Below are 12,838 nucleotides of genomic sequence, written 5' to 3' on the forward strand. Positions count from 1 at the left end.
GGGGAAAAAGAGAGAGAGAAAGAGGGAGAAAGGAGGGGGCTGAGATTACTAAAGTTGGAGAAATTGACATTCATTCCATCAGGTTAGAGGCTACTGAGACAGAATATCAGATGCTGCTCCTCCAGCCTGAGTTTGGCCGCCTGATGGCAATGGAGGTGGCCATAGACAGACATATTAAAATGGGAACAGTAAGTCAAATCGACAGGAGATCCTGCCTCTTCCAGCAGATAGAGCAAAGGTGCTTGACAAAGCAGTGTCCCAATCTGCATCGGGTCTCCCAATGTAGAGGAGGCCACACTGGGAGCACCGAATGCAATAGATGAATAGAGAACACACTTCTGTTAACAGTGGAAAACAAAGACCAGATAACCTGTTTCAGATGGTAGGTCAAAGACAAAGAGTGACAGACACCAGTTCTTCTCTGCCCTTCAAAGAGTGCTTTGCATTCACCCATCATTTTGACGTCTCATCTGAAAGACTGCGTCAGTAACACTTCCGGTAGCAGCCCTGATTTTATACTTGGAGTACTGATTTGAAAACTTTGGCTTCAGAGTTGAAATCCTGCCTGATTCAGGGTATGTTTGTTTTAACAATGTGTTACATCAGCAGCTTGCTATAAATTTACTCTTATTTTTATCATAACCTACATCCTTCTTAAAATGAAACTTGCATGACACTAAAAACAGCAACAAAAGGCTTACTTACTTGGATTTAAAGAGTGAAGGCAATGTGTGCAGGTGAAGTTGAAGAACATCTCGAGACAAATATCTTATGTGGTGATTATATGCTTGGGTAGAGTGCCTTGTTACCCTTAGCTGCTGTCCATAATGAGACAGCTCCACTCCCTTTTGAAGCACAGTGTTAAAGATATGAGTGTAAAGTTGCCATTTAACCACAGCATTGCCTTTTTGGATTAGGTAACATATATGGCTGGCAACTTGCAAACTCAGTTGTGTGTCTTCAATGAAAAGAAGATCTTGGTAAGCTTCCAAGGCCTCCCAAGTCCACATAATGTCTCTGGACCTTCCATTTGGTAAGATACCATCTGAATGGAAATTGGGATTGGAGAGACCGGATGAAGAAACAGTTTCTAGTAAATTTCCTTGTAGAGCCTCAGCAATATCAGGTGTCTGACTACTGTCGATTGTGCAAATATTACAGCTTGCATGTTTCATTTTCTCTGTTACCTCTCCACCCCCAAGCTGTTCAAGGATAAATTTACTCAGAATATTCAAGATGTGCAGTTGACAGCTTTTTAAAGTTTGTGACTTCATGGCATAAAGCATGGGGACAATGACAGATCTTGGATCCATGCAACAGCAGATTCCCACAGAATGCACACCTGATAAAATGTGCACACAAGTGCTGCTTAAGTTAATTTCTTGCAGCAAACGCAGACACTGGTGAGCACACAGTGCAATACAGCAGCAGCGACTGGGATAGCAAATTTCACCATCTAATGCTACGTCTAGAGGATTTTTGGACTGCTGATATTTGAATACTGCAACGGGAAGACCTGACAGATCTCTGTGGTGGTGCATAAAGTGAGAGTATTCACATCGCCTGTGCCTCTTACGTGAACAAACAGATTGGTGGTGTTGTTCTGATTTTACTTTCTTGACAATGCTGATTATTTTCATGACATTACCAATCAGCAATTTGATATGTTCTGCTGCCTCTTTAGACTGGGGATCAGCTTTTGTAATTAACATTTCCATCTTCAGCACTGTACTTTCAAACAGTTCAAAGCCATGATGCCGCGTAAACTCGTGGACGAGGTCCATGGCTTGGCTGAAGAAGAAAGGATTAGTGGAAGCTGACTGCAAGGTACAGATTAGAATTTGCAAAACTACCTCAAGTAACTCGGGTAGCAAGAGCATGTTGTGATGAGAAGATGAGAAAGAAATATTTTTGCTGAGCTCCTGCAGAGTCTTCTTTGGCTGTAGAACAAAAGGATCCAGGCGCTTTTCAATACAATTCTTAATCTTCAATGTTGCCCTCAGCAAGTCTACAATATTTCTTCTAAGTGTATCTGGAATGTTACTTCTATAATTTATTTCAACTGACATCAGGTGTAATACAGTCCGTAAAAGCATTCTTTGAACCAGGGCTGCTGGTTCTGTTGTCCATCCCATAGCGACTTCCTCAGCTTCAGATTTATTACTATTGCAGCAGTCCCCAAACCCTGCCAAAAATTCTGTTAATGTGGGAACTACGCTAGCTGCTAAAGCCGGGTTGTGATTTAAGGCCATGTCAAACTTGCAAACTTTTTCTAAGAGAGACAATAAAATGTGACAAAGATCAAATGGAGTATTAGCTATTCTACTTAAAACAGTTGACTCCATGTCTACTTCTTCCAAAACAGTAGCACTTTCTGAACTTAGGTTATCGTGTACTACTTCGCTGACTCTCAAGGATGGAAGCAGAGAGCCCATGGGGGAGCTATAGTCCTCTCTTGACTGACGGGTTATAAAAGGCTGCAAAGTCTGCTGCCGTCTTTGTCTGATCATGACTGAACTGTCATCAGCTGAACCAGAGTCAGAATCAGATGTAGAAAGTGGGACTTTCCTTGCATCCCTCAGAGTGTAGCACTGAGCACTTCTACGTTGTCGCCTTGTCTTCCAGTTGCTGGTGCTGCATCTTGATGGTACCTGAGCATATAAAACCAAGTTTCCATCTGGTGTGTGATCTGTTTTTTCCTGAGGTTTAGATGCAGAATATTTGGTCTCTTTGGTACACAAAAGATCTTCGAGTGCAGATAGATTATAATCTACAAAGCAAAATAAAGAAAAGTTATGGCACAAAATACTTTAACATAACTTGTAGATATCAAGAGAAAATATTAGCATAAAACAAACAGGTGGGTCATAAAGAGAGTTTTTGGCACACTGGCCTTCATAAATCAAAGTACTGAGTACAGGAGTTGGGATGTTGAAGTTGCTAAGATCAAATTTGGAATATTGTTTGCAGTGCTGATCACTTACCTACAGGAAAGGTTGAATAGGTTAGGACTTTATTCCCTGGAGCGTAGGAGAATGAGGGGAGATTTGATAGAGGTATACAAAATTATGAAGACTATAGATAGCAGCAAGCAGGCTTTTTCCACTAAGGTTGGATGAGATTAGAACTATATAGGTCATAGGTTATACTTATGGGGAACATCTTCATTCAGGGTGTTGTGGGACGAGCTGCCAGCAGAAGTGGTGGATACAGGTTAGACTGCAACGTTTGAGAGAAATTTGGATAAGTACATGGATGGGAGGGGCATGGAGGGCTATGGTCCAGATGTGGGTAGATGGGATTACACAAGATAACGGTTTGGCATGGACTAGATGGGTTAAAGGGCCTGTTTCTGAACTGTAGTGGTCTATGACTCTATAACTAATGGATTAGAAACAAGGCAACTTTGGATGCAATTATACAATTCCATAAATTATTGATATTCAGTCTGCAAGCAGCCATGACTATAACTCACAAGATAACAATTAGTTATATTCATTTCCAGATACTTTTACATAAAAGTAGTCATGAGAAGTTGTTGAGCTGGAGGCAGGTTCCTTTTCTATGCCAAGTCCATCATCAAACATTTATTTTGTGGGTAGTTGAGCTGATGTTCATCAGTTCCCCTCTTCACTGAAACAGTATTTACTGTGTCTTTGATAAAACTCTATTGCGGTAGTCTTACCTTTAGCGAAAACCACTGATCTTTTATTTATAACTGTACAATATTTTAATATTATGTTTAATGCATTATTTTTAAAATGGTCTTCCTTATTAACAAAATGATTGGATGATATATTTTTCAGAAACATTTGAAAGAACATCTTGAAAAATAATACTGTAACTTATATGAGCAAGCAGAACAGTTACAAAGTGCAAAGCAAGATAGAGGGAATGACCAAATGATCTGTTTTCTTTTTCCACTCACCACCACTACTTGCGTCTTTATACTGGCTATCACCAGCTCCCACTCTTAGTCCTAAATGCAGGATTTGGTTCTGAAATGTCAATAATTCCTTTCAACCCCCGCCCCCCACCACACACACACATTCTGCTCAAACTGCTGAGTTCTCCCAACAGATTGCCCTTTTCCAGTAATGTTTAATGTCAGAGGAAGATCAACCATTGCTATGACTTGGAAAATTTGTGATTTTCTTCAAAGGGTGCACTCAGCAGAGGATGGTGCTCAGAGAGGCTGTGCCAGAGGGGATGGTCGGAGGCTCGGAGGTTCAACGGACTCAGAGTCCACTGCAGTTGGGGTGTTTTCACTGTGTGCTGTGTCTGCGAGGCTGAGTCCGGCGGCGCCGTGGAAGTCCATAGTGGGGGTATTCCCTTCTGCCGCCTGCGTGGGATGACGAGTCTATCGGGACCCTGAGGACTTGTGGAAACTGTGGTGGTTTCTTTCGAACTTATAGTCGAACCTTTGGACTATTTTTACTGTGCCCATGGTCTGTTTTTTATCAATTATGGTATTGCTTGCACTGTTGTAACTATGTGGTTTTGTGTAGGTCTTGTAGCTTTAGTTTTTGGCTTGTTGGGTGGTAGAGTTGGTCTCCTGACTTGGTGTGTCTGGTTAGTCTTGTTTTGTCTGGTGGGTTTGGAGCTCCTTTCCGGGAAACGCGCTAAGATGGTAGCACGATATTAATACACAGCAGCCTCTCCGGACTCTGGATTTGGGGATTGCCAAACGTTATGTGGATTTTCTGGTGTAGTCTGTTTTGTCGTGCGCTTTTGTGATATCATTCTGGAGGAACGTTGTTTCATTTTTTAACTGCATTGCAGTTGTGGTTTTTAAATGACAATAAACTGAAATCCAATCCAATTCAATTCAGCTGCATTTTTTACAACTATCAGCAGGGAAGATACAGTCAATACCTCTAATTGATGTTGTTTCGTTTTGTGACAACTTCCCTGATCCACTGGCAAACCCATGGTTAAATGGTTACCTTCACCTACCCAGACCCCAAACTATAGAATTATCTACAATGTTTCTTCAGCTGCCTCTCTTCCTTTACAAGGCTTAGAAAAAGCTATTTCTTTTGAGCAGGCTGGACAATGTTATGTGCTCTTCTTTTTCGCAATACATAAATATTTCTAACTGTCCCTTTTTTAAGGACAACACAGAGTATTGTTCCATTGTTATGATCCCAGCCCCCTCCTTCTTGAGAATCGCAAGATTGCTATTAATTCGGGTCTTGGACCCAGGAAATGAGAGAGAATCCTCAAGGTTTTGGAATGTGTCCTGGCCCCTCAGCAAGACAAAGCAACGGATTTGGCCATTGTTTCCTGGAGACACCTTTGTGGATTGTGATCCTATACTACATGCCAGCTCTCAGAGCAACGTGGGCTGGGCTATGGGGAGAGATTGCATCATCCCAACCTGATTGACATCTGAGACCCTGTGAGTTCAGATAAAAAGAGGGGCTGTAGAGACCGGCCCCTCAGACACACCAGAAGAGACGCTAGTGATCCCGTATAGCGGGCAGCCGTTTGAAGGAAGCCACGTGTGTTCGGTTCCCAGGCCTGGGAGCTGGTGGCTGATACCACAGAAACGAGTTTCTGTAACTAACAACGGGGAACCAACTCCCCCCGACTCAACGGATTGATCTCATCAAAAGACCCGGGCAAGTTTCTTTTATCAAAAATCTCTCTCTCTCTCCAACAAGTGAAAACCCAGTGGTCCCCAAAGGCTGAAGCCTGCGTGAACTGAGCCTGAACTGAGTGACTCTTATATTTTCAATGGACAATATATTACCCCCTAGACAAACGATAGAGCTACTTCTTATTGATGATTATTGCTATACCCGCGCTTTAGATTGAGTATTGACGACGTATATTATCTGAATGTTTGTATTAACCTTATTTTTGTGCCCCTTTATAAATAAAAACTTTTAAAAATAGTACCATCAGACTTCAACGGACCTCTCTATCTTTGCTGGTAAGTGACCCAGTTACGGGGTTTGTAACAACTTGGGGATCTCGTCTCCGGGATTTGAAACTAAATTGGAGGGCCAGTGAATCAGGATTGTAAGTCCAAACTTGGATCTGGTACGCGGGTAGCCAGACGGGAAACCAGCAAAGATGGACGTGGAGGAATTTATGGAAAACCCGACTCTGGGGGCGCTAGAGGCGGCCACCAAATCAGACTTGGTAAATTTGGCGAAGGGGTTAAGCCTCACAGAGGTGAGGTCGTCAATGAAAAAGCGGGAGGTGCGAAGGGCCATAACTCAGTATTACATTGGGAAGAAGGTGTTTGCAGCTGAGGTATTGGAAAATATCCCTGAAAAGGTACCAGCTAGTGGGATGGCTCAGTTAGAGTTGGAGAAATTAAGGTGGGAACATGAAATTAAGTAAAAAGAGCTGGAAGCAGCCGAGAAGCAAAGAAAGCATGAACTTCAGCTAAAGGAGCTGGACGCAGCTGAGAAGGAGAAGGAAAGAGCCGAGAAGGAGAGGGAGGCAGAGAGAGAGAGGAAACATGCCTTGGAGATGGAGAAGTTAAGGCAAGAGCCACGAAGTCAAGGGTCGGACAGAGAGGAGCGGTTTGATGTTAGTCGGGCATTGAGGCTGGTACCCCCGTTCGAGGAGACGGATGTTGATAGTTATTTCTTGCTTTTTGAAAAGGTGGCAGTGAATCAGAAGTGGCCCAAAGCACAGTGGGTGGCGTTGTTACAAAGTGTGTTAAGAGGGAAGGCACAATGGGCATATGCGGCGTTGTCCACGGAAGGGGAAGAGAACTATGACCAAGTAAAGGCGGCCATTCTCCAGGGTTACGAGCTAGTACCTGAGGCATATAGACAAAGATTTAGAAATTTACGGAAAGGGTGGAATCAGACGTATACCGAGTTTGCCCATGAGAAGGAGGTGCTCTTGGACCGTTGGTGCTCTGCAGAAACAGCGGGCGAGAATCATGGGCGTCTCAGGGAGTTATTTTTGATTGAGGAATTTAAAGGTTGTGTTCCAGAGGAGATCCGGATGTATTTGAATGAGAAGCCGAATAAGTCCATCTCAGAATTTGCTAGGTTCGCAGATGAATATGCCCTAACCCACAAGACAAAGTTTTCCTCGAATAAAAGTACCCCGAGAGACCGTGGGAACGATCGAGAAAGTCCGCCGGCTGAGGCAGAGGTCCCGCCGGGAGCTAGTGGTAAGGTTGAGGGGGAAAGGCCAGGTGGCCAGAGATTTCCGGGCTTGACCTATTTTAATTGTGGGAAGAGCGGGCATGTTGCGTCTCGGTGCTTTGCTCCGAGGAAGGAGCCAGAAAAAGGGAAAGCAGCAGTCCCTATCAGATGTGCAGTGGTAATCAGTAAATCGACAAGAGAGCCCCGGGTAGACAGAGTACGAGAAGGGTCTGAGATTTGTCTGTCACACGGAACCGTGTCTTTGAGGAAGGGGGACCCACCAATTCCCGTATGAATCTGGAGAGACACGGGGGCTGAGCTGTCGTTGATCAGCCGTAAGGTACTCGAGGGTAGTCGAAAAACGGGCATGGTAGCGGTGAAGGGGATAAATAAAAGGATAGAAATGGTGTCCTTACATAAGGTCATTATGGATTGTGAGCTGGTGTATGGATCAGTTGAAATAGGAGTGCCATCAGAATTCCCGAGAACTGACGTGGACGTCCTTCTTGGGAACGATTTAGCCGGGGGTAAGGTTTGGTCAGCCATGACGATGACCCGCCGGCCGGTGCATGTTGAGGCCCCGCCCCTAGCGTCCAAGAGCTATCCCGCATGCGCGGTCACTCGCAGCCTGTCGAGAGCGGCAGCTGAGACCGACAGCAGTTTAAATCTGGCCAGTTTTGATTTGGCCGAGACGTCTTTACCGACCCTGTGCCACGAGGGTTTAGAGGGTGGTAAAACGAAGAGTAGTAAAGTGAAAGGGGGTAAGGGAGAGGAGATAGATCTTCCCTTAGCGAGGAGAAAGGTCCTAGAGGTAGGAAATAAAGATGAGAAACAGATAAAGCTGTTAAAAGGTCCAGGGTTGGACACGGATGATCTGTCTGGTTTGACAGAACTGTTTGACGAAGTTGAAAATTCTAAAGGTGTTCCCGACAATGAAAAGGGTGCCCTTGCCTTGAAGAAGGCTGCTGGGTTGGCAGATGAGGTTGCTTCAGCCCGTGGGGTTGAGTTTACTCCGGAAGGGAGTCGCCCAGAGAGTACCTGGGAGGATCAGGGGAATTTAGAATTTGAACAAGGTACGGGTATTGAAAGCCTGGAAGAGGTCAATGTCCCATTTGAGTGTGTCCAAGATGGGGATGCATGTGGTCCTGAACCTAGTCACGGAGCTCAGAAAAAGTCTAAGGTATTTGATTCAGCTGAACGAGATGGCCGTCCTTTTGGGTCAGATAGACTGGGTTCAGTGAAGAAAGGGTTAACCTTGGTAATAGGGGGAGGTGAGAGTTCCCTGGGGTCTGAGCTCAAAGGTGTGGTGAAACTTAAAGCGGAACTCGAAAATGGGAAGATAAATATGATTATTGAAGGAAACGGAAAATTTGTAGTTCCCAAATCGAATGAAGAAATTTTAAACCCTGCAGATCGCTTACAGATTAAGCCGGGAGATGCCAGGGCCCCCCACCCTATTGTTATTCCAGAATGGGGTGTGACGAGGCAGAATCTGAAATGCTGCTTGAACAAAGAGTTCAAATTCAAAACTAATAGCCTGAAGGTCCTGAAGAGAAAACTAGCAACTTGCGTAAAATTAAAGAATGGGGTGGAAATTCAGAAGATGGTCTAAGTTTGGGACACGGTGTTGATAAAATAACCCCTATGAACAAGGCGGGCGGGAGTTTACTTCGCCAAACTACCCGAGTTCCTCCCGTAGGAACTCACCAGAAAAGAGACGACGGTTAATGAGGGGTGCCATTTTTAAATAGCCCAGCCGGTTGTACGGGATTTCGGCAAAGCATGTGAATAATAAAGACAAATCCCTTGGAAGCCTGCCTGGCTCCCCATCGGGGATCACAACCTGTTAGTTTTGTTTGCAAAAAAAAAAAGGTGGTTATTAAGTTGAAGTCTGTGAAGTCTGATGCTATAAGACTTTAGTAAGGTACAAGATGTTAAGCTAGTAAAGGAAGTGACACTGTAATCGTTAACTGTTTCGATGCTGAATTAAATGGATAACTATTGCTCTGTAGTGAAAAGAAAAGCTTTTGTATTGTGTTAGATTCTAAAATCCTGTAAGACTCTGTACCACTCTGTTTTTAACCGCTGGTGAAAAACGCTTTTAAGAGGGGAGGTGTTATGATCCCAGCCCCCTCCTTCTTGAGAATCGCAAGATTGCTATTAATTCAGGTCTTGGACCCAGGAAATGAGAGAGAATCCTCAAGGTTTTGGAATGTGTCCTGGCCCCTCAGCAAGACAAAGCAACGGATTTGGCCATTGTTTCTTGGAGACACCTTTGTGGATTGCGATCCTATACTACGTGCCAGCTCTTAGGGCAACGTGGGCTGGGCTACGGGGAGAGATTGCATCATCCCAACCTGACTGACATCTGAGACCCCGTGAATTCAGATAAAAAGAGGGGCTGTAGAGACGGCCCCTCAGACACACCAGAAGAGACGCTAGTGATCCCGTATAGCGGGCAGCCGTTTGAAGGAAGCCACGTGTGTTCGGTTCCCAGGCCTGGGAGCTGGTGGCTGATACCACAGAAACGAGTTTCTGTAACTAACAACGGGGAACCAACTCCCCCCGACTCAACGGATTGATCTCATCAAAAGACCCGGGCAAGTTTCTTTTATCAAAAATCTCTCTCTCTCTCCAACAAGTGAAAACCCAGTGGTCCCCAAAGGCTGAAGCCTGCGTGAACTGAGCCTGAACTGAGTGACTCTTATATTTTCAATGGACAATATATTACCCCCTAGACAAACGATAGAGCTACTTCTTATTGATGATTATTGCTATACCCGCGCTTTAGATTGAGTATTGACGACGTATATTATCTGAATGTTTGTATTAACCTTATTTTTGTGCCCCTTTATAAATAAAAACTTTTAAAAATAGTACCATCAGACTTCAACGGACCTCTCTATCTTTGCTGGTAAGTGACCCAGTTACGGGGTTCGTAACACCATCATAAAGTTGCCATGTAGATACGTAGAACAATACAGCATGGGAACAAGCCCTTCAGCCCACACTGCTATGCCGAATCAATTAGTAATCAAATGGCAAAATAAACTAATTAGTTCGCTTACATAACGTCCATATCCTTCACATTAATATGGCTATCTAAATGTATCTTAAACATTCCTAATCTCTCTACCTCTACCACCACCCCAGGCACCCATCACTCTTTGTACAAAAAACACTTGCCCCTCACGTTTCTGCTGAATTTACCCTCTCTCACCCTAATGCATGCTGTCTGGTATTACACATTTCAACTGTGGGAAACTGATATTGTCGGTCTACTCTATCTATGCCACCCATAATCCTATAAATCTCTATCAGATCTGCCCTCGGCCTCCACCACTCCAGAGAGAAAAAACATGTTTAGTCAACCACTCCTTATAGCACATGCCCTCTAATCCAGGAAGTATCCTGGTAAACCTATTCTGCACCCTCTCCAAAGCTTCTGAAATCCTTCCTATAATGGGGTGACCAGAACTGTATGCAATACTCCAAATGCAGCCGAACTGGAGTTTTATAAAGCTGCCACATAACTTCCTGACTTTTGAACTCAATGTTCACTAAGTTGCAGAGATTAAAAAAGGAATTTACAGAGTACCACACAGAAAGTCAGATGGCATTCAAACATTTTAAGCTTGCTCATAGCTAACAACTTATTAATGTCAGTGGTCAATGTTGCTGATCATAAGGCCCTACAAGGATTAGATCAAATGGTCAAATAAACATAATATAAAGAATGAATTAGAACAAGAATTGACAAGAAAATTAGAGAGGTCCAAAAGATATCAATTGTAGTCCAACAGATATCTATTAGGACATATTCAGACTCCCCAGCTACTTCCTGGAGAATCTAAGTGCTTCATTATGATCATTGATTTGCCCGAGATTAGGAAAATTATACAAGACCAAATAAAATATATGGGTCTTCATATTTGAAAATAGTCATTGCTTCACTATTGCTACATTTAAGGCCTGGAATTCCCTACTCAACATTGTGAGTATCTCCGCAAAAAGGACTCCAGTGATTCAAGGTGCTTGCCAAAGCATTCAAAACAATTGTTTGTTTGTTTGTTAGTTAAGCCCATCACCCCTACTGGGGCATAGGCTGTCAAAAGAAGCCAGTCTTTAAAGATGTTCCCTGTTGTAGCCCATCTTCTTGGTGTCAGCTTCAAGGTTGCATTGTTACATGTTCTTTGGCCAGCCTCTCTTCCACATTCCCTGGGGTTTCCACATTAGTTCTTCTATATTCTACATTCCAATAGTGACGGGCCTTGAATGATAGATGGTTGATCAGCCCTTTGGCTTTCAGCACAGGACTTTATCCATCTTCAAGCAAAGATTCTCTCCAAGGGATGAGGTCTTTGGAGATTTCTTTTGCTCTAGTTTATACAACATGGGTTGCTAGTCCCATCCCCAACCCTTCTCCTTCCATAGTCATAAAATCACAGAACACTACAGCACAGAAACAGGCCATTCAGCCCATCTAGTCAATGTCAAACTATTAATCTGCATAGTCCCATCAACCTGCACCTGGACTGTAGCTCGCCATACCCTTTCCTCTCTTACTAATCAAGAACCTATCAACCTCCGCTTTAAATATACCCAATCTCTAGGCCTCCACGGCCATCTGTGGCAATGAATTCCACATTCACCATCCACTGGCTAACAAAATTCCACTCAGATCAAGGGCAATACATTTTAGACCGGATGAAGTATTCCCATCTATGAATTAATAAAAAAAAGAAAGAATTTACAATAACCCTCAAGGTAATTGCTGAATATTTACTGTATACCCAATTGAAAGAAACTTAGAACACAAAGTAACTTCATAGTTTTAATCATATCATAGTCTAGATGACAATTAATAAGAATCATTGTCTGCGTGATTACGATGATTTCACATTCAAGAGACGAATTTCACACTGCCAAATCAAAACTTAAAAAACAGAACATTCGAACATAGATATTACAAACTGATTGGTTATCCAACATCTGCATTAAGTAGTTTGCTATGTTAAGTTTTCCATGTATCTCTTGCCATTTACTTGGGCAGAGCAAACAAAAGCAATGATATGAACTTACTTTTACTTCTATGTTATGAATGAAGTTATAAATTCAATATGTTGGATATGTCAATAGAAAAACCCAGAGAGGCCATACTTCCTCCCCCAAAACTTAACTTCCATCCTTTCATTCCATCGAGGGGAATATTTTTTCCACTATTTAGCAGCATTCTGCCTTTACATAATACCAAAATGCTTTCTGCTCCTATATCCTGTCAGCCACCTAATTCTTAAGTTTCTGCTTGGTTTGGAAATTTTCTGCAAATTTCTCCCTATATTTTGAAAATTTTATGTCAAACTCCAGGTTTCTAGGACATCAACATCATCATCCACCTCAAATACCCTCTCCAACCCTCCTCCCACTTCAAAAACAGGAAGACCAGATCCTCGCCCAGTCTCAATCATAGCCCAATGACTTCAATATTACCAACATTTCCATTATTGGTCCTTGTCCTTGATTAGAACCCATTTACTCCTGCAAGTTAATCAATCTATGTGTAAACCCACTGAGTTTTTGACTAAATTGTTATTAAACACAACGCAGCCACATCAATTTTTAATTCTTTAAATCACTACCTGGCAATGCCAGGAAAATGACAATCCTTTTCTTTTTTGAAAAGGAAAATTTGTTCTGTCTTATTTGCAGCAAAAGATTTA

General features: G+C 43.0%; 1 protein-coding gene across 2 annotated transcripts in view; it reads right to left on the minus strand.

Moving 5' to 3' along the window:
- The window catches only part of lyst (lysosomal trafficking regulator), a 316,053-nt gene that overhangs the window by 172,297 nt on the left and 130,918 nt on the right, over positions 1-12,838 (minus strand). For both annotated transcript variants that reach the window (XM_073056659.1, XM_073056660.1), the window contains exon 5: positions 706-2,770. In XM_073056659.1, the coding sequence (XP_072912760.1) occupies positions 706-2,770 (2,065 nt within the window). The remainder of the gene's footprint in view (positions 1-705; positions 2,771-12,838) is intronic.

This window comes from Hemitrygon akajei, chromosome 9 (genome assembly GCF_048418815.1).
Source record: "Hemitrygon akajei chromosome 9, sHemAka1.3, whole genome shotgun sequence".
Lineage (NCBI taxonomy): Eukaryota > Metazoa > Chordata > Chondrichthyes > Myliobatiformes > Dasyatidae > Hemitrygon > Hemitrygon akajei.